The sequence below is a fragment of the Aotus nancymaae genome, unplaced genomic scaffold (assembly GCF_030222135.1).
Source record: "Aotus nancymaae isolate 86718 unplaced genomic scaffold, 86718_ANA_hifiasm-v0.15.2.pri h1tg000016l, whole genome shotgun sequence".
In the NCBI taxonomy this organism is placed as follows: Eukaryota; Metazoa; Chordata; class Mammalia; order Primates; family Aotidae; genus Aotus; species Aotus nancymaae.
In genome coordinates this window covers 40831782-40856700 of record NW_026988428.1, presented here as the reverse complement: position 1 = coordinate 40856700, position 24919 = coordinate 40831782, and the positions used below count along the sequence as shown (strand labels likewise).

The 24919-nt window shown below is 58.3% G+C and overlaps 3 protein-coding genes across 4 annotated transcripts; 1 reads left to right on the top strand and 2 right to left on the bottom strand.

The window, feature by feature from the left end:
* The first annotated feature begins 493 nt into the window (after positions 1–493).
* NDUFA4L2 (NDUFA4 mitochondrial complex associated like 2) lies at positions 494–6325 on the top strand. Its single transcript, XM_012469706.3, has 5 exons — positions 494–558; positions 3877–4157; positions 4518–4606; positions 5425–5485; positions 5611–6325. Exons 2-5 carry the CDS (start codon positions 4101–4103, stop codon positions 5665–5667), a joined length of 264 nt encoding a protein of 87 aa, XP_012325129.1. The 5' UTR covers positions 494–558; positions 3877–4100; the 3' UTR covers positions 5668–6325.
* SHMT2 (serine hydroxymethyltransferase 2) lies at positions 6291–11530 on the bottom strand. 2 transcript variants are annotated; one of them, XM_012469704.3, is made up of 12 exons: positions 11390–11493; positions 10193–10390; positions 9637–9716; positions 9284–9484; positions 8904–8985; positions 8622–8744; positions 8359–8498; positions 7856–8021; positions 7558–7657; positions 7316–7471; positions 7110–7217; positions 6291–6986 (listed from the first exon to the last, which is right to left on the bottom strand). In XM_012469704.3, exons 1-12 carry the CDS (start codon positions 11420–11422, stop codon positions 6859–6861), a joined length of 1515 nt encoding a protein of 504 aa, XP_012325127.1. In that variant the 5' UTR covers positions 11423–11493; the 3' UTR covers positions 6291–6858. The 2 variants fall into 2 exon arrangements, with proteins under 2 accessions (XP_012325127.1, XP_012325126.1); XM_012469703.2 differs by lacking the exon at positions 9637–9716 and having other exon boundaries at positions 11390–11530.
* Positions 11531–15532: 4002 nt separating this feature from the next.
* Positions 15533–24861, bottom strand: NXPH4 (neurexophilin 4). Its single transcript, XM_012469705.3, has 2 exons — positions 24641–24861; positions 15533–17100 (listed from the first exon to the last, which is right to left on the bottom strand). The coding sequence occupies exons 1-2, from the start codon at positions 24695–24697 to the stop codon at positions 16231–16233; spliced, it is 927 nt and encodes a 308-aa protein (XP_012325128.2). The 5' UTR covers positions 24698–24861; the 3' UTR covers positions 15533–16230.
* Between the last annotated feature and the right edge of the window lie 58 nt (positions 24862–24919).

The following is a 24919-nucleotide window of genomic DNA, read 5'->3' as shown; positions in this document are numbered from 1 at the left end:
ACCCGCCCTAAGGGGCCAGTCAAGGAAGCTTGCAGGCAGCTAAGCCTGGGCGCACGGGCTTCCTAGTCCACAGCCGCAGGCGCCTCCTGTCACCAAGACCTCATTATACTGCTAGGCTAATAAGCCCTGCTCCGGAGACCCTGAAGACCTCCCTGCCACATTCCACCCCGCAGGGCACAGATGGTAACTCTTGCATATGCTAAGGTGTGCCAGCCTCTGAGTGGGTGTGGGTGATCTCTTCGTGCCTCTGGCAATTATGGGCATCTGTATCCCCGGCGTGTGGTCTGTGTGTGTCCGCTTGTTCCTGGGTGTGTGTGGTGTGTCTACCTGAGCCCCAGGTGTGTCCAAATCTGTGCCAGGTGTGTGTCTGTTCCCCTGAGTGAGTCTATGTCTGTCGGGTTTGTCCACTTCCCGCTTCCTGGCTCCCATCTGGGTGATTTTGCCCGGTGTGCCTCCGCGCGGGGGCGTTTCCGTGCATCTCCGCCTACAGGTTTGTATGTGTGAAAATCAGGAAGAGCCAGCGGGGAGTGTGTGTTGCTCTCGCATCTCCGCCTGCAGGTATGTGTGTCTCGGTGACAGTGCGTGGGCGTGTGCCTGGGTGTGAGCCGCGCAGCGGCGTGTATCCGAATGACAGTGTGACGCACGTGTGCGCGCGCGTGTGTGCGCGCGCGTGTGTGCGCGCGTGCACGCCGGGATAAGTCTCCCGCCCCCCACTCCTTCCTTTCCCCATTCCTATTCCCCTCTCCTCTCCCGTTCGGTTCGGCTCGGCTTCACCGTCCGCATCATCTCCATCCATTATTGAAGAAACAGCCGCGTCCGCTCCAATCACATCAACACCCGGCCCCCTCTCCGTTCCGCTCACCCCGCGGCCCCTCTGGGTGCTGAGGAGAGGGAAAGCGAAGGCGCGGTGGGGGCGCCGGGTGAGAATGGGCTTATGACCCTGTGCCTCAAGTCGGGCCAGGCGCCGGGACTCCGGGGTTCCCGGCGGAGAGCGCTTTGCATAAACAGATGGCGGGCTGTCTTTGTCTTGCTCGCTTGCTCACCGCGCAGCTCCCGGCTCCGCTTCTGTCTGGCTGATGCAATCATGATCATCTCGGAGCCTCGGAACCCGGTGCCCTTAATAACGGCAGAGGGGGTCAGGGGCCCCGGGGCTCCCGAGCAGATGCTGGGCTCTGTGTCTTTTATCCCGGGCGCCCCTCCACGTCCCACAGCCGCAGCGGAAAGACCAACGCCACTCGGAGGTGACGGCAGGTGGAGGTGACCAGGAGGAGAACCCCGGGCAGTGCCCTGAGGTGTCCCCGGGCTGCCCCGTTGGACTGGTGCAGTCCCCAGAGGCAGCAACCAGAGAATAGGAATATAGCTGGAGAATGAGGTAGGGGAGAGACAGAGACAAAGAGAGTCATTAGTAAAGAGAGACACAGTGAGATGGAGAGATGTGGAGGGAGGAAGCGAGACACAGAGAGACACAGAAACCGATGAAGAGGGACAAAGCCAGGTAGGGAAAGCAGCAAGAGAGCAGACAGACACAGCCAGAATGCTAAGGAAGAGAAAGATGAACATACCCAGAGAGGGAGCAGACAGACAGACCGCCCGAAGAAGAGGCAGAAAGAAGGGCAGCCAGGGGCTAGGACAGGCCGGGTCAGAGGGCAATCTCGAATCTCCAGCCCAGAAGCAGAGATGAAGTCTCCGCCTCCCCGGCCCCCAGGCATGAACCCGCCTGAACCCTGAGTGCCGACTGTGGCTGGCGCTGCAGGAGCTTCCGCGTCCCCTCTCCGCCCTCCGGTCCCATCTCACACCAGAAGAGTGGAGGCTGCAGGACCCACTGTCTTGGCGGCGGGAGTGGCGGAGTGACGGGCTGGGCGTGGACGGACGGATACTCCGGGCACCAACTTAGCGGCCCGAACGCCGGGAGTGCAGGGTCCCCACTGCCCGACAGGGGGTGACCAAGGCCTCTTCCCCGAGCTTGGGGGCCGCTCGACCTCCAGGGGGCGCCCGTGCCCACGGCCCCAGCAACCCGTTCGATCCACTGAGTCCTGCTGCCTTTGACCCGTTGTGCAGCCAGCGCGCGGATTGGGATCCTGGTGCGGTTTAGCGCTCAGAGTCTAGTCCCAGCGGGATCCCTAATCTACGGCTAATGACTCATGCAGTCCCCCACCCCGCTGGGCCAGTCCTCGTGGTGAGAAAGTGTGGCGAGCGAGGAGAGAACCCAAGGAGTCCTGTGTTCCAGATCGGCCCCAAGGGCCACGAGCCAGAAACAGGAACCAAAGATGGAAGGGGGCTTAGAAATACGTTCACAAAGACAGGGACTAGAAGCAGGTGAAGGGTCAAGGAGTGGCAGAGAGGCGGAGCAGAGGCAATAATGTAACGTTGCCGCTCAGTGAGCGCGGCGAAGGCCCGAGGCCGGAAGAACAGCGGCGGCTTTGGAAAAAGCGCGCGACAGAGGTTAAGGGACCTGGCCGGGGTTACCGGAACTCAGGCTAAGGGCACAAGGAGGCAAGCGAGGGCCTGTGAGCAAAGGCGCAAGGACCGGGCGCCCCTTCCGGCTTCCTGGCTCTCCAGCTGTGCCACAGAGAACCAGATGTGCAGCCCAGCTGTGCGGCCGCTCGAGCTGGAGCTCTGGGATTGCTTTTTGGTCTCAGAAACTGGAGGACTGGGGTGCGCGGATGACAGGATACGCCCTCCCTTCCGGGGCCCTGGAGGCGCGGGTTCTCTGGGAGGGCTGGGCTGGTGGAGACTCTGACATCTCGTCAGCCCGGCTCCCCCGCCCCACACACACTTCGCAGCGAGTCTCTGTCTCTTTGTTCTCGCCGTGTCTCTGACACTTTATCTCATTATCCGCCTGAGGGAGGCGGAGAGCCCGGGACCCCGCAGCCTAATTACAGCCGCGCTTGTCAGAGTAGGGGGCGGCGGAGGTATCGGCGCGAAGGAAAGGGAGGGGGACCCCAGAAAGCGCCCTCTCCCTCCCTGTACCCCGAGGATCCCAGAGACCGGTGAACAGCTCGCTCCCGCCCGCGCCCTCCACAGCCGAGCTCTGGAGGGGGAGGTGCGGGTGCTCTGCCAGATCGGCTGCGAGCAGGGAGGGGGTGGTGGAGGTTAAAGTGGGAGCGGGGGGAGAGATTAGGCCTCGGCTCCTGCGTCCCCAAGATCCCAATTCCCCAGAGACGGGGGGCTTTGAGCCTCCCCACCCCAGCAGTACATCACTCACCTGAGAAGGCTGAGGACAGGGAGGGAGTCGCTCGCAGTTCTGTCTCTGTGTTTTGTTCTCTTTCCTACCAGCATCTTCCAGATCTTTCCTGTTTCCCTCACTCCATTCCCTTCCTCTCCATCCCACAGCCAGAGGAAGAGGATGGCTTCCTTGGGCAGCTCCACCTTCACCCTACCCCAGGTAGGCAGAGCAAGCAAGTCTCTCAAACCCCACTGCCCTGACTGTGGCGGAATAAATAAACTGGCTTATTCTATCCTGATCCTGAGCCGTGAATAAGATACACCTGGTTCTTCCAGCCTCCAACCACGATTGCAGTCCAACCGCCACCTGGAGCAACCACTCAGAACAAGAGGGGCTGGGGCAGCTTGATGGTGTCGGCCTGTCTCCCTCCTTACCCCACTACACTGTGGGGGGGACAGAACCAGGGTCCTCAGGACCCGCTCCTGGATGGCTCCAGGGGTGTCAGGGAAGTGCCGCACATGCCCTCGCTGGCCCTGGCCCCTCCTGGTCCCACCTGTGAACACTCCACACATGCATTTTGTTAAGCGCCTGTCCCACAGCCATCCCTCCTCCACATGGGGTCCTCCTCCTCCTCCAAATGGGGTCCTATGCCAATAAGCCTTTCCCTCAGATGCCCAAAGCCCCAAGAATGATGGCGTCCCTTGCGCCAGGTACAGGCATCTGGAGGAGAGAGTCAGAGAGCAGAAACCTCTTGGCTCCCAGACAATTCCCCTCAAGGCTTTGGGCCTGGAATTGAGGAGAAAGTGAGCTAAGTGGGGGTGGGGCCAGGCTAAGCTGTTCTGGGCTGGGCTGATCCCTCCCCAGCCGGGGGCGGGACCCCAGAAGGAGGGAGAGGGCAGAGCCATTGGAGAGGACCAGACACTGGAAAAGCGACATGGCAGGAGCCAGTCTTGGGGCCCGCTTGTACCGGCAGATCAAAAGACATCCGGGGGTGAGTTCCATCCTCAGAACCTCTCACTCTAACTCTCCTGCTGCCCCACCCTCCAAATCCTCCAGTGGCTTGCCTTGTGCCCAGGACCCTCAGCACTCCTAATCCTCCCCCAAGATTGCCTCAGTCTCTCTCCAAAATGTCCCTGTGTCCCACAAATCTACTACCTTGGACAGGATCGCTGAAGGGTGAAGGAGACCATGCCAGGAAATATGGTTGTAGGAGGTTCCAGGTCCCCTCTCCCGAAAGGGAGGGAGCACCAGACTCGGGGTGGGGTTGGGATGGGCAGAAAAGCTTGTAAAGGGTGACTGTGAACTGTGGGGAGAGGGCTGATCCCAAAAGTGCTCTCCATGTTCCCTGCAGCTCATCCCAATGATCGGCTTCATCTGCCTGGGCATGGGCAGCGCTGGGCTCTACTTGCTTCGACTTGCCCTGAAAAGCCCTGACGTCTGGTAAAGAGCGGGCTTGGGATGGTCTCAGGGGGCCTGGGCGAGGCAAGATAGGATGGGAAGGCTTTCACCTTTCAGGAATGGTGGGAATAGGTGGCCCTAATGGGGATCCCCAGCCCTGCTGCATGCCCCTCCAACTGTACCGGCCAGCATCTCAGGGCTGGAACCCACTGCTGACCTGGGAGACCCCTGCATCCTCTCTAGCCCACCTGGCCGCTCACTCCTCGGCTTGGGCCCCCCGAACTACGGAACCCTCGCCTCTCCTGGCCTGGTTACCATGACAACGCCGCTCAGCCAGCAGTGGGCTCCGGCTTTTGGGTCCCTCTAAGTCCGTGCCAGAACACTGAGGGTTTGGCCAAGTGAGCTGCTGGGGGTGGCATTGGGGATTTCAGGGTGGCACAGAGATTTCACACCCGGCCCTCGGAGGGGGTCCAGAAGTGAAAGGTGCACCCACCCAAGGCTTTATAATTCCAGGCACACCACCAGAAACCCAGCTCCGTGGGATCTCTTCCTGATTCCCACAGCTCTGCTCTTGGGGTTAACCTAGGGTGGCAGGTAGCAAATGGGAGGGCCTGGGTCTCGTTGTCAGTTTGTCACCCAGCCCCATGCTGGCAATGGTGACAGGCTTGTCTCACTTGACAGCACCCACTAATATGACCCTTCCCTGCCAGTCTCTGGGAAATGGGCCCCCCCAGGGCAGGAAGTGGGGGTACTGGGGTGGTGCCAGAGCCTCCGGCTGGAGCTTGGTAGTCAAATTGGGTTACAGAGTCCTGGGTCCCAGGGAGGAGACCCTAACCCTCCCTCCTCCTCCCGCTCCACAGCTGGGACAGAAAGAACAACCCGGAGCCCTGGAACCGTCTGAGCCCCAATGACCAATACAAGGTACCTCTCGATGGCTCCAGGGTTGCCCCCATCCTCTTATCTCCTGGTCTTGAGACCCACAGCTCCCTACTAGAAGCAAAGGGAGGCTTGGGGCACTCAGTGCAACCCCCTTTCCTTCTCCTTAGTTCTTCGCAGTTACCACTGACTATAAGAACCTGAAGAAGGACCGGCCAGACTTCTAAGCCAGGCTGGGCAGCCAGTGCCATGCAAACCATGGACAGCCAGCCCACCCACTTCTACTCCTCCCCCAGACCCCTCCCCGCAACGCCAAGGCGTCGTCGGTCCGGCCACCCTGTCCTGCTCCTGCTTAAACAGGCCGGGTTCCCACGAAGAGGGGAGGCTGCTCCACCCCTACTCTCCTCCCCTACTCCCAGCAGCGGAAGCACCTCTGACCCTCGGCTTGAGTCCCACATGGGGGAGGGGGAGGCAGGCAGCGCCCGGAGGGGTCGACCAAAAATACCCAAGCCAGCCCCTCTGCCTTCCTACGGGGCCTCGAAGGGCGTGGCACAGGCTACGTGTTGAGCGTGGTCTACGTGAGCCAACAAGCAGGGGCCTCTGAGTGCCAAGCGACGTGGCGAGGTCCGCGTTAGCTCGGGCTCTGGGAGCCAGCCCAGGGGCGGCGCTGCTCGGCTTGGGCTGGTCCAGGGCCTGCCCAGGCTGAGGCACCTTTGCCTCCTGAGGCGCAGCACACTCTTCTCCTGCCGAAGGCTCCCGCCAACAGTACCCCCTCTAGCCCCACACCTGGGCCTCCCCGCCGTTCCCCTCCCTCGCTCCCCTCTGTCCCCAGGGATCAAACAGAAGCAGCCGTGGGCAAAATACAATTTCATTTAACAAATTGAATTTGCTGCGGCTGCTAATCACGTCTGGTGTCGGCTCTGTTCAGAGACAGAGAGAGGAGGCTGCAGCTCCGGGGGTCTTTGCGGTGGAGGTGGTGGGAAGGAGGGGTGTACACATTGAGGGAGACGAATGACTGTTTGGCCCAGGGGACCCCACCCACAGTAATGGAAACTCAGGGCAGGTTGGCATTTTACTAGATAAAAACAGGAAGGAGAGTGCCCACCCACTCTTGCCTGCCACTGGCTCAGAAGGGCACTCCCTAACTTCCCCAAGAAAGAGCACAAGTCTCTGACACTGTGATCATGACAGGGTTCCAGCAGAAAGCACCTGGGCCCTCCTAAGTCTTGTTACCAAAAAAGGAAAAAGAAAAAGTCTTCTCAGCTACAAATTCTGGGACAGGGACTACACCTGGCTCTTGCCCTAAGTGAGAGGTCTTCCCTCCCACACCAGAAAATAAAAAGGCTTTCTATTCCACTGGCCTAGGTGTGGGGAGGGATAGTAACTTCCAGTCTGTGGGCCTCATTTCCCAGGTGCCTTCAACGCTCATCAAAACCAGGCATGGGGAAGGCCCTGGCAAACTGCTCCACCCGTTGCCTGAGGTCGGCCAGACGCTGACTTGTTTCTGAGTCTTTGAGCAGGAAAGATTTGAAATCCTGGAGCTTGGCTAGAGAGAGAGGGTGAGAAAACAAGTAGTCAGAGCTCTGGGGAAGGCAATGAGATCGGCTCCGGGAGGCAGCAGACGGTGAGTGGGAACTGGCTGGCCCGGGGGGCCTTCTTGCCCACTCACCAGTCTTGCTCTTCACATCTAAGCCAATGTTGACCCCTTCATCTATAAAGTCCACAACTCTCCGGAAGTCATCCTCACGGAACTGTCGGGAAGTCAAGGCCGGGGCCCCTGGAAAGAGGTACAAGAGGAGGAATGAGCATAGCCCAAGGTTACCTGGCAGGCATCCAGCATGGGAGCCCCTTCCCTCCTTGAATCCCAGGTCTCACCAAGCCGCAGGCCCCCCGGTGTGATGGCACTTCGGTCTCCAGGACAGGTGTTTTTGTTGGCAGTGATGGATACAAGCTCCAGCACCCGCTCAGCACGAGCTCCATCCAGGCCCTTGGGCCGCAGGTCCACCAGCACCAGGTGGTTGTCAGTACCACCTAAGGCGGGTAAGAAATGGGGAGTGGTGAGTCCTGGGCCTTTGCCTGAAGCTACAGAGGCCCTCACCCAACCCCTGCTGGCTCACCCGATACTAGTGAGTAGCCTCGCTGTAGCAGGGCATCCGCCATGGCCCGAGCATTCTTCAGAACCTGCAGGGAGTACTCTCGGAACATGGGGGTGCAGGCCTGGAGATGAGACAGTAGCAGCTGTGACCCCAGACGTGGACCCAAGCCCTGCACTGCCCTCTGGTCTGTGCACCCTCAGCGTAGCTCTGGGACCCCAGCCTTGATCCCTTCCATCTGCCCCAGCATCAGTTAGCAAGATGCAGGGTTTAAGCCTCCAGGCCACTGCCCCCCACAGCCTACAGGGGCAGGATGCCCAACCTGCTTTAGGGCCACAGCTACTGCAGCAATGGCATGATTGTGGGGCCCCCCCTGCAGGGATGGGAACACGGCAAAGTTGATTCGGTCCTCAAATGTGTAAGGGATCTCCCGGCCAGTCTTGGGGTCCACAGCTTTCACCCCCTTCCGGTAGAAGATGAGTCCTGATCTGTGTGAGAGAGGTGGGTGGTCAGAATCTAAGCCGAAAAGAAGGACAAGGGACAGAGAAGGCAGAGGAAGCTGGCGGACCTGGGCCCTGAGGGCACACTTCATGTGGGCTTGGTACACTGGATTCCAGTGGTGGATGGAATCAGTCCCTCAATCCCATCCCCAAATTCCTTGCCAGGGCATGGCCACCATGGGCAAGAGAAGGAGAACTGTCACAGACTGGGCAGGAGTCTTTAGGGCTGCAGGTGGGAAAGAATTCCTCTCAGGTCCAGGCCAACAGTGCCCCAGAAATAAGCCAGAAGGCAGGAAAGGCAACGCCTGACCTCAGGGAGCCTGACCTGGCCCCTCGAAGAGTCTTGTGAGTAGTTGTGGTGACGACATCCGCATGCTTGAAAGGCGAGGGAATCACCTTGGCAGCCACCAGGCCACTGATGTGGGCCATGTCTGCCAGCAGGTGTGCTTTGACCTCATCACATACCTGGGCAGGTAGAGAGGCAAGGGCTCAGCCTGGGAGAGCCCGGACAGGCCTGCTCAAGGCTGCCCTCCTCCCACACCTCCTCACCACCCCTGGAAGGTGCCCAGTCTCCAGCCTCCCACCAACCTCTCTCATGCGGGCGTAGTCAATGAGGCGAGCATAGGCACTGGTGCCAGCTATGATGAGCCGCGGTCGGAAAAGTCGAGCAGTCAGTGCCAGCTGGTCATAGTCGATAAGGCCAGTTTTGGGCTGGACAGACGGACAAAGAGCTAAAGCCCCGAGAAGGAAGCAGGGCAGCTCACTCTCCTCCTTGACCCTAAGGATGGCCCAGGGCTTCAGTCCCTCAGCCTCTCCAGGAGAGGACACCACCAGGGCCGAGAGCCCCTCCCCACACTCTAGAGCACTCACGTTGAGCTTATAGGGCATGGACTCGAAGAAGATGGACGTGGCTGAGATCCGCTTGACGTCAGACATGTAGCCATGGGTGAGACTGGGAAGTAAGAGGAAGTAAGGAGGCCTGGGTGGAAGGAACCCCAGACTTAACTGCTCCCTTCAACTCCAGAGTTCTCTGTTCCCAGAACACTGGTCCTAGCACACCCCGCCTCACTGCTCTGTCCACTCTGTGGTGAGTACTATAACTGGGATCTTATCTTCCTCATCCACTGTGACATGCAGGACAGGGCAAAGCCTGTTCCATCAGTATAGTCCACAGTATGTATTCAATAAATAACTCCTTTCCCACACCAATCCTGCCCACCAAGCCCATCAGCCAGCCCATTCATACTCACTGGCCCCCATCAGGCAGGTCCAGCCCCATGATCCGGTCGTGAGGTTGCAGAAGGGCTGTGTAGGCAGCCAGGTTGGCTGGGGACCCGGAGTAGGGTTGGACATTGACTCCCCACTGTGCAGGGTCCAGGTCAAAGGCTTCCAAGGCCCGGCGCTGGCACAGCAGCTCAATTTCATCCACCACCTCTGCTCCCCCGTAATATCTGCCATGGGAGAGGGGTAATGAGGGCACAGAGAAAGGACTCTCAACCAGCAGCAAAGGACTGGGAAGTTCACTCCTCAATGAACACTGGGAAGGTACAGGTGGGTTCCCCCACTGGGAGCACCATCCCTGACACTGCCCTCCAGCCCTCACCTCTTGCCAGGGTAACCCTCCGAGTACTTGTTGTTCAGACAGGACCCCAGGGCCTCCAGCGCAGCTCGGCTGCAGAAGTTCTGGGGTGGTGGGGGGCAATGTCAGAAGGTATTGAGCCCCTTCCCCTGGACTCCCACAGTCCCTCCCTGCCAGAGCCAGAGCTGAAAGCAGGAGTACTCCCTGCAGAAATTTCCATTCACTCAGTGCCAGGCCTGGGGCAAAGTCAGAGGCAGCATTTTTCAGAAACCCAGCTGCCATGAGAGGTGGCCCCTCCAGGCTACCTACCCACTCAGACTTGTGCTTCTAGGCTCCTCTTTCCTCGTGGAAGGAAGGGGGAGATCAGATGAGACTGTAGGGACGCTGGAAGCTCCCCTAATGCCCCGACCCCATAAATTAGACTTGCCCTGCCTTTGCTTCAGAGAGATAAGAAAGGAGAATAAAGCCCAAAGAAAGGTCCTGAGTGTGAAAGGGGTTCTGGAGAAATATCTGTTAAGGTAACTTCGTTACTTCCTGTACCCATGGTGGCCCAACCCCTGCCCATCTCCCCAGGTCCCACCTCTGAGGCAATGAGCTCCAGGCCTCGACACTGCCTGTCCTTCTCCCTCCGCAGCAGCTCCCACATCTCAGGGTCACTGTCCGACAGGCTCTCCTGGCCTGTCCAGCCCCTGTTTGCTTCCCCAGTCTGAGTCTGGGCTGCCTTGCTGTGCTGAGCCCGAATGGCCGTCCTGACCAGCTGCCCACATCTCTGCAGAGGCTGGAGGCAGGAAAAGTCAGGGTGAAATCACAGCAGTCCAGACAGATCGTCTCCTGACCACCCTCACTCACGCTTGTAAGGCCACACCGAGGAGCCAGTTGTCCAGCCAGCCTGTTTCAGTTCTCACTATCCCCACCTCCACCTTCAAAAACCAGTTCTAGAGCCAGGCTTGAGATCAATGTCCAGGGGGTGGTTCTGATTTGTTTCATTCACTGCACTGCACCTCAGAAATCTCCTACCACCTCACTCCATGAACCACTCTGCAAAGCTTGTCCTTGAGAAGCTTATGCCTCCCCAACTCCAGAGAGGGCCACTAAGATTCCAGAACCTTCCCACCCACCGGAACAAGGGGGGTCTTCCAGCAGGGCAGCATAAACGTACCCTAGTGAGTGGGGCGGGGGGCGGGGGGAGATAGAGTTGGCAAGGGCTGAGGCCACAGGCTGTAGAGCAATGGAGGTGGGAGGGTGGACCTTTAGCAGTCCCTGGGGAAGAGTTGTGTGGGAGGGGTAGGGGTGGGGGTCTGCCCGAAAGGAAGCCAATACCCTGTCCCCTTACTTAGCCCCCTACCCCTTCCACCTCCTTCCAGCCCTCAATGCCGCAGGACCCCTGCCTGATGCAAGCAGTGAGGCTCAGTTGCATCATATGCAGGGCTTAGAGCTGGCCGGAAAGGCTAAGCTTGTGAGGCCAGGCCAAGAACTCTGCTCATTCGCCAGCACGGGGTCCTCGGGGCATCCGGCGCTGTCCTCTCCCCTAATGCCACGTGAAATGGGCGGTCACCAGGCCCTGGGGCGTCTGATCGCCAGAATGAGGACAGGTTCGCAGTTCACTCCACGCGTGCCCAGAGGTCTTGGGGATTCCCTAGTTACACGTCCGCTCCCTGAGGCCCCTGTCCACGTGCGTGGACAAGCCAAGAGAACCCCAGAGTTTGTGACTAGGAACTAAGGTAGGAGAAGAGCTTCCTTTCCACTGGTTACCTAGCGTCTGGAGCCCCATTCTTACCCGAGCTGCCCAGAGCAAAGAGAAGTACAGCATCGCAACTCGGAAGTCACAGGAGGTCCAGCCACCAACTCTGATCTAGCGAAGCAAGCTGTCGGAAGCAGACCGATCGGAGAACGCATGCGCGAGAAGAGCGCGCTGAGTCGCCAAAGCGAAAGGGAGGGACCTACGCATGCGTAATGGTGGCCCCTTTGTGGCTTTTTGGGAATTGTAGTTCTTTCCACTTTTTTCTCTGCCAGTCCCGTCTGTAGCCCCAGGTTTAGAGGCCCATGCCTGGAAACAAAACAAAACAAAACAAAACAAAACAAAAAAACAGTCCAGTGCCGCCTCCTCTCCTAACTGTCCTGAAGCTTTTCAGGGTTTGTTTTCCCTCTGCCCATTTTCAAGACAAATGTTGATTGGGTGCCTACTGTATATCTAGCTAGCTTTATTAGACTCCAGGAGATCTGGACTCCCACACAAAATAGAGAGCTATGGAGCACTGGAAAGCACCCTGGTTTAGAAGGGTCAGAGACTTGACTTCAAGTTCCAGCTCTGGGACTAGCACATTAGCCTATGTGGGCTTCAGTTTCCTCCCTGGTAAAGCCACAAGAAAATACTGTGTGGTGGGGATTCAGTGAGGCTTTTCCTGTGAACCTGCGCTGTGATGGATTGTCCTTCCCTCTTCCTCTGACCCACAGACCAGCCTCCTCCAAGAATATCTCCTCTTTCTCCTCAGACATCTGGGAGCAGAGGGAGGCGCCCCTCCTGTTGCTCACTTAATCGCATTTTGTCACCTGTGCACCTCTTGATGTCTCAGCAGTCAGTGGGCTCTCCTTTTTTCCCCAGGGCTATAGATCCTTGGGACTGGAAGGGATCTTCGTTTTAGCCTGACTTCATCTGGATGAAACCCGTGGGAGTAGGACTCATTGACCCCTCCAGGAAGAGGTTTCCAAACCTGGGTTGGAAAGTATGATATAAATTTAAGAGTGGGGTCTGTCTTCAGAGGTTCTAATTCAATGGATCTCAAAGAGTAGACACTTGCCCACCTATGCTGCCACATAACGAAACCTCTCCTCAGTGGTTCTGATAAGCCAAGTTGGTTTATTATTATTATTATTTAAAAAATGCTTTTGGCTGGGCATGGTGGCTCGTGCCTGTAATCTTAGCACTTTGGGAGGCTGAGGCAGGAGGATCTCTTGAGGCCAGGATTTCTAAACCAGCCTGGTCAACATAGTGAGACCCCATCTCTACAAAATAAAAATTTTTAAATTAACTAGGCATGGTGGTAAGTGCATGCAGTCCTGGCTACTGAGAAGGTTGAGGCAGGAGGGTCAACCCCGGAGTTCAGGGTGAGCCATGGTCAAGCCTCTGCACTCCAGCCTGAGCAAGAGAGTGAGACTGTCTAAAAAAAAAAAAATTTTTTTTTTTTTGAGATGGAGTCTTGCTTTGTTTCTCAGGCTGGAGTGCAGTGGCATGATCTTGGCTCATTGCAACTTCTGCCTCCCGGATTCAGGCAATTCTCCCGCCTCAGCCTCCTGAGTAGCTGGGACTACAGGCATGCGCCACCACGCCCAGCTAATTTTTGTATTTTTAGCAGAGACGAGGTTTCACCGTGTTGGCCAGGATGGTGTCGATCTCTTGACCTCATGATCTGCCTGCCTTAGCCTCCCAAAGTACTGGGATTACAGGCGTGAGCTGCCGTGCCTGGCCAAAAAGAAAAAAAAAAAAAATTGTTTTTTTTTCAAAGACGGGGTTTCACCATATTGGTCAGGCTGGTCTTGAAATCCTGACCTCGGGTGATCCGCCTGCCTTGGCCTCCAAAGTGCTTGGATTACAGGCGTGAGCCACCACGCCTGGCAAAAAATTGTTTTGTTTTGTTTTTTTCTTTTTTTTTTTTTTTTTTTTGAGACGGAGTTTCGCTCGTTACCCAGACTGGAGTGCAATGGCGCAATCTCGGCTCACCGCAACCTCCACCTCCTGGGTTCAGGCAATTCTCCTGCCTCAGCCTCCTGAGTAGCTGGGATTATTACAGGCACGCGCCACCATGCCCAGCTAATTTTTGTATTTTTAGTAGAGACGGGGTTTCACTATGTTGACCAGGATGGTCTCGATCTCTTGACCTCGTGATCCACCCGCCTTGGCCTCCCAAAGTGCTGGGATTACAGGCTTGAGCCACCGCGCCCGGCCAAAAATTGTTTTTTAAAGGCTAGTGAAGTGAAGCAGTGGGAGTGAAGGAGGAACAAAGAAACCTGTAACTGGTTGTGATCAATTAGTTGTAAACATCACTGCACTTGGACTGATAACCAGTAGTTTTGAGAATCATTGCCTTATGTAGCAATGTTATTCATTCATTCAACAGACAGATTGAGCTTTCTATGCTAGGCATGCCATACCCCTGGAGATATATGAAGAGCTCACTGGCTGCTGGGATACCATGAGGTAAACAGGTAACAAAATGTGACAATGACAAGCAGGGGCACCTTACCCTGCTCTCAGATGTCCAGATGTATGAGGTAGAGGACGAGGAGGAAGAGGAAGAGGAGGAGATGCCTTAGAGAAGGCAGAGGAAGAGGGGATAACAATCCATCACAGCAAATGTTCACAAGAAAAGCCTCCCTGTAATCCCAGCACTTTAGGAGGCTGAGGCGGGTGGATCACGAGGTCAAGAGATCGAGACCATCCTAGTCAACATGGTGAAACACCGTCTCTACTAAAAATACAAAAAATTAGCTGGGCACGGTGGCGCGTGCCTGTAATCCCAGCTACTCAGGAGGCTGAGGCAGGAGAATTGCCTGAACCCAGGAAGCGGAGGTTGCGGTGAGCCGAGATTGCGCCATTGCACTCCAGCTTGGGTAACAAGAGCGAAACTCCGTCTCAAAAAAAAAAAAAAAAAGTCTCATTGAATCCTCACCACACACTATTTACTGTGGCTTTACAAGTGAAGAAACTAAGGCCCAGATGGGCTAATTTGCTAATTCCAGTCATCCCCACCTGGCTCTCATACCAGGCCTTAGAAATGCCCCCTTAGCTGGACCCACCTTCCCTGCCACTCTAGGCACGGCTTTTCTCAGGTGTTTCCAGCAATAAGCCTGGTGTTAGGAGACTTCTGGGTTCTTCTGCTTTTGGCCAATCTCGGCTCCAGAACCATTCCCCATCTCCCTGCTCTCTTCAGTTGACCGTTATTCCTCCATCCATCCAGCCAGCAGATATTTATTTTCTGCTTACTGACTTTTCACTCCCAGATATGTCTGCGTCAGACCCGGTTTCTGACTCAGTTTCACGCTGCAGCCAGTGGGCAAGCCCCTGGGGAACACTGCCCTCCCAGTGGGCAACCTGACCCTGGACTCAAGGCAAAGATGAGGAGTTTCTCGGTGCCTCAGCCTGTCCGCACCCCCTCCCTTCTCCAGCTAGGGGTCCCTAGGGGAGGGGGGCGGCTGAGCTGAGAACCGCTAATGAAGCCGCAGCCAATTAACGCCCAGGCCAGGGTTGGGGGCGGATAAAATTAGCAGCCTTGGCTGCAGGATGAAGCCAGAGGCAGGGGTTGGGGGAGGGTGGGCAGTTGGCTAAAGAGGGCTGTGTTTGCAGGCGGCAAGTAGCGGCGACGGGCCCCGCCTTCCAAACCCGCGCTGGTCCCTTCCCCCACCCCCTCATCCCAAAGCTCCCTCCCTCCCTCATCCGTCTGCAAACTCAGCGCCCACGAAATTAGGAAGAAAAAGGAAGATCGATGACTCCTGATGCTGTGAACACCGTTCCCCCCTCCCAACCTGCCACCTCCCGCCGGCCCCGCGGAGCTTAGCAGGTTGTCAGCGCTCCGCCGACACTGTCCCTGCATCTCCATCCCATTCAAGGTCTTACACTTCCTTCCCCAAATCGTCCCAAATAGTTCGCTGATGATCCCCACTTGGGTCTCATCTTCATCTCACCTGCTGCAGCTTCCCTTCGCCCACCTCAGGGAGGAGAATCCCAACCTCAAGCGGGCTCCTACACCGAGGGTAACCCTCAGCTCTCTTTGATCCGGTCTTTGGTGACTTCCAAGGTGTTAGCTCTGTCAGGCTTTCCCTTGGTTTCCCCACGAGCAGCTGAGGGAGAAGGCCCTGGCCAGGTCTCTACCAGACAGAAGCCCACACCACCTCCTCATTCCCTACGAAGGTCTCACACAGGCGCGTATTGGATTTCACTTTATTTTGTTCCCTTTCTCGTCTGTTTTGGCGTAGAAAAAATATCACCGAGAGGAAGCAGCTGGAGAGGGCGGGTGGAGCTGGACTGCAGGGACTGACTGGAGGGAGGCGGGTAGGGGCCGGGCCGGGCCAGCGCCTCAGCCCAGGAGTTCTGCTTCCACTACCCTAATGGGGTTTGGAGGAAAAGTGGACAGGTATATAGCAGGCAGAAAGGTGGGAGGACAGGCCGGGGTTTTTAGACCTTTACAGTCTTAGGCGGGCAGGGTGGAGCAGGACAAAGTGCTGGGGGATAGGAAAGTCAGGGCCGGTTGAGGGTGCCAGGCCAGGAGTTATTAAAGCTGCGGGGGAAAGGGAATGCCGACTAGCGCCGAGGATGAAAAAGGGACTCAGTGTGGACCTAGGGGACATTGGGACCACCTCCAAGCCCCGCCTATTCTGGGGCTGCACTCTTACCCCTTTCATTTTGGGGTGTATTGGAGGGGGCTACCCCAGCCTCTCGGGCATGCCACATAAGGAAAAGGGCACCCACGCTAGCTGAGGGTCCCGAGAGGGCCGTTCCCCTCCACCCCCAGAGTGGAAGAAGTGGGGCCAAGGGAGTGGCAGAACATAGGGTGAGGGTGAGGGTTCCCACCTTGTAAGGCTGGGATTTGGCGGGAGGCTCGGGGCTGGGGCTGGGGAGGGGCACTATCCGAAGTAGGGGTGCTCACTCTGGAAGTTATAGTCTGGGCACACCTTCTGCACCAGTTTGTAGTCAAAGCTGAGGAAAGAGACAAAGATACAGATGACTTTGAAGGGCTTGGCACAGAGCCAGGCGGCCTGGCTCTGCGTGTGCTCGGTGAAGCACACCTGCGATGGGTCGTACAGGCACGGGCGGTGCTTGCGCGCGCGGTTTGTCTTCTCATACTCCACGTGGCAATTGAAAGCGAGCGACTCTTTGGCCCCTGGCACTCCCAGCGCGCCCCCAAGCGGCCCCGTCAGTGCGCCCCCGAGGGAGCCCCCAAGCCCCGGCCCTGCCGCTGCTGCTGCCATCCCCAGCGGGGGCCCCAGCCCAGGAAGCACCCCCTCCAGGGCGAGCGTAGACTGCAGAGGGTGGGGGGCAGGCCCGGGCAGCCAGACTCCCCCGAACTCGACACGCTTGGAGGGCGGCACGATGCTGACACTGAGATTGCCCAGGCTGGACGAGTTGTGGCGGAAATACACACTGAAGGTACCATTCACATGGTCCACGATCTTGCCGGTCACCAGCAGTGAAAACTTGAGAGTATGCACCCGAAAGTAGAAGTCCCCCCAGCCGAAGATCTTTTTGGCGCGGGCCGCCTTGATGGACGGCTTCCTCTTGGTGCGCTGCGCGGGCAACGCCCCGGCTGCCCCCGCCCGGGCCAGCGCCCCCGTGTGGTTGGTCGGCCAGGCCCAGCTCCAGGCGCGGCCGGCGCCTAGACCGTCAGAAGACCTCGGCTCTGGCAGCTGCTGGCCGGGAGCACCTGCTCCCGCCGTAGTGGGGCGCAGCTCCAGGTACTGCGGCCTTCCGGATTCTGGTATCTGGGCATTGACAGCCTGTGCATGAAGAAAGAGGAGAGAGAGACGCTGGGTTTGTCCCCTGCCATCCAGTCAGAGCCCTACTCAGGCCAGCGCCTTTCCACAGCCGCTAGGAGACCAAATGGAACCACGCAGTCTCGCAGTGGGCAGGGAGTGTGCCTTGGAGGAGACCTGCAGCCCTTTCAAGCTATATGGTCTTGGCCAAGTCACTTCATCTTTCTGGGCCTCAGTTTGTACGTCTGTGAAATGACGTCAAGAATCTTTGTGTGCGCACAGGGCTCCAATGGGAGCCAGAAATCCAAAGCCAGTAAGAACGTGAGTAGGGAGTGGAGCTCTGGCTCCCGGCTCCTCTTTCCTGGCCCCATCCCTGGTTGGTTCCAGTAATGAGCCCGGGAGCCTGAGACCACGTTAACATCCAGCATCAAGAAAGAGGCTCTGGCCGGGCAGGGTGGCTCAAGCCTGTAATCCCAGGACTGTGGAAGGCCGAGGTGGGTGGATCATCTGAGGTCAGGAGTTTGAGACCAGCCTGACCAACATGGCAAAACCTCGTCTCTAGCGAAAATACAAAAATTAGCTGGGGGCGGTGTCCCGTGCCTGTAGTCCCAGCTACTGGGGAGGCTGGGGAGGGAGAATCATTTGAACCAGGTAGGTGGAGGTTGCAGTGAGTGGACATCACACCACTGCACTCCAGCCTGGGCAACAGAGACAGACTCCCTCTCAGAAAATAAATAAATAAAATAAAATAAAATTAAAGAAAGAAAAAAAAGAAAGAGGCTCCAAGACCTCAGAGACCAGAAGAATCCCAAGCTCAGGCAGGGCTCCTACCCTGAGCGAGGGTAAACCTCAGCCCCAACTGGCCTGAGAGGAGTAGGTGCTGGGAACCGGTTGAGCAGAGGAGGAAAGTCCGACTGTTCCTCCTGGTCCCCAGTGCTCCAGCTCTGGTGGAGGCCACCTGGCTGTTTTTTTCCCTGGGCTCCAGGGGGGCTGAGGAGCCCCCGCCCGATCCCACCATTCTGTGTGTCTCAGATGGCCACTGATCTCAGAGACAGCGCAGGCTCCAGGACAAGATGGATCGAGAGGCAGGAGCGGCCAGGCTGGGCCTGGGCCATCAATTATCTGGGGTGTGGGCAGGGGGTGGTGGCTGGGAGTGAAGGAGATGGAAAGGAAGCGAGAAGAAGAAATATGGAGATGCTGCTCCAGGGAGGGGGGCGGGCAGGAGAGGAGCTGCATGTCAGAGGGTGTCAGTCAGCCTGAGCTACCCGCTACTGCCTCGTGCTGTGGCCCTGACTGTGCACAGGTCCCTGGTGGGGGGAGGCATACCACATGTGTCAGCCTGGGGTGCTAGTGTCTCCGTTAGCCCCAAAGGGTTGTGTGTGGGTGTGTGGCCTGTACGTGTGTGTGGCTGTGGTGGCTGTGTGTCTGGATGTCCATGCATATGAGTCTGAGGAGGCTGTGTGTGTGTGGCTGCTGGTCATGGCTGCATGTCTGTTGTGTAAATCGGTGGTGACTGTGTGTATGTGCCTGGATTGGCGGGGTGTGTGTGTGCACGCGCGCGTGTGTGCCTGGTGTGGTTGTGTGTCTGGGTTGGCTGTATGGCTGTGTACAGTTGTCTGAGGGTGGCTGTGTGTGGCTGTCTGGAGGTGTCACCTTTCCTGTGTGAGCCCCTGTCATCCTCTGCCCAAGTGTCAAGCTCTTTCTAAAGGGGGTGTATCCGTAGTCACAGAACAAGTGTGGTCTCGCCGTGTTCCGATGGGTGCGGGATGTGTGTGCATGTCAATTGTATCTGAGTGATCTCTGGGGAGGTGTCCCACACTGGTCCGCAAGCTGTGCTGTGGGTAGGTAAGGAGCCAGGAAGCATGGGTGCCTCCCTCTGTTTGCCCACACCCATGTGTACACACTCTGTGTCACCAGGGACAGGAACAGCAGAGCCAAGCTGCTGGGCTAGAATCTCCACCGCCTGTTGTCCCTGCCGTGCTGCGATCCCGGGTTATTAATGCTGCCGCCACCCGCTCGTCATACATATTTATCGCCCCCTTCATTCCCCCTCCCATCCATCCCTCCTCCCAGCCCAGGTGAGGGGGCGGGGATGGCAAGAATGATTGACTCCGACAGACAGGCTTAAGCTGGCAGCTAACACCTGGAGGGTGGGCCTGAGAGGGGGTGGAGGAAGGGGTCCCAAGGTACAGTGGGAGGGAGAAGAGGCCCCAGAAGTGGGCTTGGAAAGGACAGGGCCTGGGGGAAGGGGAGTTAGGTTTCCTGGGAAAGCCGGAGGGAGGGCCATTTGAACTCTGATCCCTAATCTCACCCAACCGCTGTTCTTTCAAGAAGCCCAGCCACCCAGGTCCCCCCATCCCCATGCCATCTGATGCTATAATTCCAAATGCCTCCAAGCCATCCCCTCCCAGCACACCCAAGCACCCCTATGTCCTGTACCCAGTCAGAACCTGGCTGGGGTGATTCAGGCCAGTGACTCCTACCAGGCAGGGGTGGGGGAGGGGAGGAGCTTCAGCAGGGTAAGGAGAGGTACCAGGGTGTCACCCCCATCTCTGATCTCAGACAAATTGCCGTCTGTGCTTCTCTGATCCTGGTGAATCTCCTGGCTTTGGGCACTCCCACCCCTACCCGCTGCTGTAGATGGCCAAGATAAAAAGGAAGAGTTGGGGGAGCACGGCTGGCCGGCCGAAGCGACCTTGTGGGGGAGTTTGGACAGGGAGGGGCGAGAGTCTGCGAGGAAACGAGCCGAGAAATGGGAACATGGAATAAAATAAAATAAAATCCTCCCTCTGGCTCCGTAGATTGCTCTCGCTCTCTCTCCCTCTCTTGCGCTCTCACTGTTTTTCCCTCTCTCTCTCTCTCCCCCCCCCCATTCTCTCAGTCTCTTTTGCCACTCAGTCTCTTCTCTGTCTCTGCCTCAAATTTCCTCCTCTGGTGATTCTGATTTCCTCCCTCTTTCTGTCTGTGGTTCTCTCTGGAGTCCTTCAGGCTGTCTGTCTCCAGCAGCATAGGGGGAGGTAGGGGAGTGGGGAAGGCAGGTGGTAAGGAGCTCCTCTCTGCACAGAGCTCTGGTCGCCCACCTCCACGGCTGAGGGTGGGAGCAGGATGTTGTCCGAGGAGGGGTCCCCCTTGCTCCAGAGCTGGCTTAATTAAGATAATTGGGTGCAGTGACATTTATGGAGGGGAGAGGCTAGCTCCACTGTTGGTGTGGGGGCAGGGCAGAGGTGCCTGGCAGCTTGAGGGTTCGGCAGTCTCCTCCAGGCCCATGCCAGCGGGAGCTGCACCAGAAGCGCTTTGCCCCCAGGCAGCGGGCCCACACACCTTCGGGGAGTTGAGGTGGCCTCCTGCTGCTGGGGGCAACAAACTCCACTTCCGGGAGTGGCTCTTTGGGGATGACACTGCTGGGAGTGGGGGGAGGATCAGGCTGTCAGCCCCCCCAGCCGCATTGCAGGGTGCACCTCCCCTGGGCCTCCAGACTGGCCGGTTGCTTCTCCCCTGCTGCCTGGGTCAGGTGGGGTACTCCCAGGATCTGACCGGGGAAGGGGACAGTACCCTGTAGTTGGGAAAGGGATAGTCCAGGCCTGGGCTGGGGAAGGGAGAAAAGAGTATGCTGAGCCCCTGCACCTAGGAAGAGGCAGGGGTGCCGCAGCCGAGGCCGCTGGAGTCTGGCTGGGAGCCAGGGACAGATGTGTGGGTGAGGACAGAGCTGGGGTGGACAGGACAGCCTGGGGTGAGGACTGAGACACAGATAGGGGGACTGGGATTGGGGCCCGGCAGGCACAGATATAGGGTACAGAGACGAGGATGAGGTAAGGATAGGCCTGGGGACAGGGATGGGGAGATCAGACATGGTGGCCACGCATGGGGCAGACAGAGATGCGGATGGGGTAAGGACCAGAGGAATGAAGATGGGCTACAGAACAGTCCAGGAAGCAGCATGGGGACAGGGATGGGGGAGGAGGAACAGGCACAGAGGACAGGCAGGGACACCTATTTCCAGACCCTACTATGGCCTGAGGGGTGGGGCCAGCGGTGGGGTGGGCTCTGCCCTTGGGCTGGATACCCCCTCCCTTTATACCCCGCCTAACTGCCTTCTCTCGGCCTGCCGCGCAAGGCTCACCGTTATCTGAATTTTGATTTTATTTTATTTTATTTTATTTCCCTGCTTCCTAGAGCCAGCGCGGTCCCCGCGGGAACGGCTGCCCCCCGCCCCCCGCCCCGCGCCTCACTTTATTATTGCAATAAATGTGCCTATAAAGGCGCCGGCTCCGGGGCGCGGTGGGGGTTGGGGGGAGCTGCGGAGCGGGGATGTAATTTCCCGAAGCCGGAGCCTGAGGGGGAGTGGGCGGGGTGGAGGTGGAGGAGGGGCAGGCAGGGGAGAGGGGGAGCCTCGCCAATTTCCAGCGCTCAAGGCAGCACTCCCTGCTCCCCATCCCCACTGGGCAGCTGCTTTCCACCCCACGCCCGGCGACTCCTGCCTGTGCCAGAGCCCTGGGACCCCACTCCTATGACCCTGCCCTCTCTCTGTTTGCCCTGTCCCTCACGGATTCCACCCATCTTGAGTTGCAGGGCTAGGTCCAAAGTTCCCCATCTCCTTGCCAATTACTCCTCTGACCTCCGTGAGGTCCCCCGACTTACCTGCCTTCTTTAGACGTTTATGTTGTCCCTCTCCAATTACCTCGTGCCTGACCCCCTTTGCCTTGCTTCTGTCCTCATTACCTCACCTCCTCCCCGGTTACCCTCTCCTGGGTCTCCAGCTTCTCACCCATCCCAACCCTGACACTCTAAATTCTCCTTTCTGACACTTGCCCCTCCTAATAGGACTGTGAGGTTTCCACTGCAGGCTCTGGCCCAAGGGAGCTGTCACAGCAGCCCCCTCCCCTGTCCCCCGGCCCAGCTGCGGCCCCTGATTACCCCCAAATCCCCGCCAGCAGCTCTGGGCCCTAGCTGAGGCTGTGCGTGCCTAAGTGGCCCAGCCAGAGATTAGCTGAGGGGCTAGAGGAGGGTGTGGAGGCAGGAGGGGGTCGCTGGCAGAGGGGCTTCGGCCAGCCAGCTCAGAGAGACTCATCCTAATCCTTTCCTGAGGCACGATAGAGCTGGTGGGTCCCATAGGGCCCCGCCCCTGCCCTTCCCCAGCTAATTAGTGATTAGTGATTAGTGATTAGTGACTATTGATCGCCTGCTGCTTCTCCCAGTAGGCAGCTGCTTTGGCGAGGGGTCGGGGAGACACAGACAGGGAGGGAAAGGAGTCAAAGACTTTATGAGAAAGACCCTGAAGAATCCCTGACTGATAGGCCAGAATCCCAGAGGCAGTAGAAGCCAGGAGTCCCAGGCCCTGAGAGATGGGAAGCCTGGAATGAGGAGGAAGGGAGAGAACCCGGGAGGAGGGTGAGCAAGCAGGATGGGAGAGGCAGAGGTGTCAGCCTTTCATGGCTAGGGTTGCCAAAGAGCTGCCCTGTAAACTGTCCCCTACCCGCCTCTTACCCAGGATCAGCCTCACCTTTTGCCCACTCCCAGTGCTGGCACCAAGACACCCCTGAGCACCCACACACATAAGCCACACTCAGATACATAAACACAACCTGAGGCTCACAATCTCATACCACACTCAAATGGACTCACAATCACAAGCACATAGATGCACACTCACAAACCCCAGAGACTCATACAGACAACACATGGGCCCCAGCATACAGAGGACCACGGGGTACACATGCACACACACCACACTCACAAGTGCACAGAAGCACACACAGGTATTTGGACACACAAACACTCCTCTACCCACACTTCCCCATGCAGTTATACATATTCACACACCCGCAGTGTGTACACACACGCAAACACATTCTCACACACACACAGGCTAGGGTAATAGCAGATCCACTCTCCCCGTTGACTCCAGCACGGAGGCCCCACAGCTGCAGCTCTCACACACACTCAGATAGATCCCATCACTCATATCCTCATGCTCACTCTCCCTTGAGTCTCCACCAGATGTTTCATTCCCCTTCAGGGGGCAAAGGAAATTAAACCAGATCTGTCCACAGGGGAGTTTATTTACCAGGGAGAGTGGAGATGAGGAGGGAGGAAGTGGAAAGGAGGGGCAGGAGAGTGCCATACCTACCACCTCTACACACCTGGGTGGCCTTCAGACATGGGTGGGCGGGTTGTAGGGCACAGACACCCCCTCTAGTCCACTAAGGACAGAGCTGGGCAGCAAGTCCATAAGAAGCTCCTGCCAGTGGAAGCAGTTTTCATGGAGGGGCTCCTCTGCCTACTTTCCGGCCCCTCAAGGTCACCAGGCGGGGCTGGGAGGGCCAGGCAGCTCTAGCGTTAGCTTCACTGGGGCAGCCCCTGCCCTGCTGGAGTTTGCCAAGTGTAATTTGGCTGAGCAGGCAGGGGTCCCAGTATTAAGGAGAGAAATACACCCCTTCCAGACTACAGGAGCTGGGGCTACAGAGAGTGAGGGTTTGGGGAATGACCTGCCTGCCCCCAAACTAGATAGGTCACAGTTGGGGTGCAGGGAACAGGGAAGCCATGGGCAGGTAAGGCTGGTAGTGGGAAAATGGGGGACTGGGGACTGGGCCCCCCATTGCGGGCACACACCAGGGGCATAGACAGATGGCTGCACTGTGAGGCAGGCACTGGCACGCACTCACGCAAAGGCAACACCACCACACCACACCAGTATACACATGTACCCCGCGCCCCAGTACTGGACAGCCAAGCCTGGCTTCCCTGGACACATGAACACAGGTGCACATGGTGCCCCACGGCCTCCACCCAGCACATATGAGCACACCATGTACGCGGGTTGAAGCCTCCAAGTCAGAAAGAGGCAGATCAAGTCTGGGTCGCCTTAGCCTCTGGGTCTTCGCCTGAGAGCCTCAGGGAAAGAGGCCTTGGAGTGGGGTTGGAGGAGGGAGGGCATGGGAGGAGAGACTCCCCTTCCAGACAGCCCCCACTTCAGTGGGGCACGAGAGGGGGTGTGTCTGTGAGGTCGTGCAGGGGAGATGATGTCTCCGTGGGAAATGTGATAGGAGGCTGTAGCCAAGTTCAGCCGTGTCTGCCTGAGTCCGTGTGTGCGCGTGTACTCGGGCCACGGATGCTCCCAGCACAGAGCCCACCTGGCATGGTGACAAGTGCAGAGAAGAGAAATGGGAAGGAGAGGGTGGATGAGTGTAAGGACAGACAGACAGTGAGGAAGGCGAGCGAGGCTGGCGCGGAAAGACGGCAAAGCTGACACCCTGCTGGCTTGTCTGTCTGTCTCGCACTCCCGCTCTGTCTGGCGCACTCGCGGGTCGGGCTTCGTCCCCTCCCCCGCCGCGCCTGAAGCCGGCTCCGAGCGGGGGCTCTGCCCGGCACCCTCTCCAAGCCTCAGCCAACTTGCGCTGGGAGAGCGCCCGTCCTGAATCCGGCAGTCTGTCTGTCCGCGTCCCCTACGCCGCGCAAAGTTGGGACGCTCGGAGCTGGGGGCGGCGCGGGCGCACGGAGCCCCTCGCACTCTGGGACCTTTGCGTCCCGGACCCCCGCGCCCGCGCCTCAGCCCTGCCACCCTTACCTTCCTAAGGAGCCACGGGCCAAAGAGCAAGAGGAACCATTCCGGGAGCAGCCGCATCTTCCCGGGCGGCTGCGTGGGGCGGGCGGGGCGGGTCCCGGGCAGGCAAGAGCCGGGCCTGGGGGCGCGGGGCTCCGGGCGGGCGGGCGGGCGGCGTGAGCCGCTGAAGCAGCGGGAGCGGCGGCGCGGCCCGCGGACTGGGCGCGAGGCGCGGAGCCGGCGCTGGGGGCGGGGCGCGGGCGGGGGAGAAAGTTGGGTCTGACTCCGCGGGCGGGGGGCGGG

Bases quoted from the DNA above. Each gene is read 5' to 3' on its own strand.
- NDUFA4L2 (XM_012469706.3), top strand. From the start codon at position 4,101: ATGGCAGGAGCCAGTCTTGGGGCCCGCTTGTACCGGCAGATCAAAAGA. The intron at 4,158-4,517 runs GTGAGTTCCATC...TGTTCCCTGCAG, and splicing joins AGATCAAAAGACATCCGGGG to CTCATCCCAATGATCGGCTT. The intron at 5,486-5,610 runs GTACCTCTCGAT...CCTTCTCCTTAG, and splicing joins GCCCCAATGACCAATACAAG to TTCTTCGCAGTTACCACTGA.
- NXPH4 (XM_012469705.3), bottom strand. From the start codon at position 24,697: ATGCGGCTGCTCCCGGAATGGTTCCTCTTGCTCTTTGGCCCGTGGCTC. The intron at 17,101-24,640 runs GTAAGGGTGGCA...CTTCATGCACAG, and splicing joins GCCCGTGGCTCCTTAGGAAG to GCTGTCAATGCCCAGATACC.
- SHMT2 (XM_012469703.2), bottom strand. From the start codon at position 11,508: ATGCGTTCTCCGATCGGTCTGCTTCCGACAGCTTGCTTCGCTAGATCA. The intron at 9,485-10,192 runs GTGGGACCTGGG...CTCCCATGGCAG, and splicing joins TGGAGCTCATTGCCTCAGAG to ATATTACGGGGGAGCAGAGG. The intron at 8,499-8,621 runs GTTGGTGGGAGG...CTACCTGCCCAG, and splicing joins ACTACGCCCGCATGAGAGAG to GTATGTGATGAGGTCAAAGC.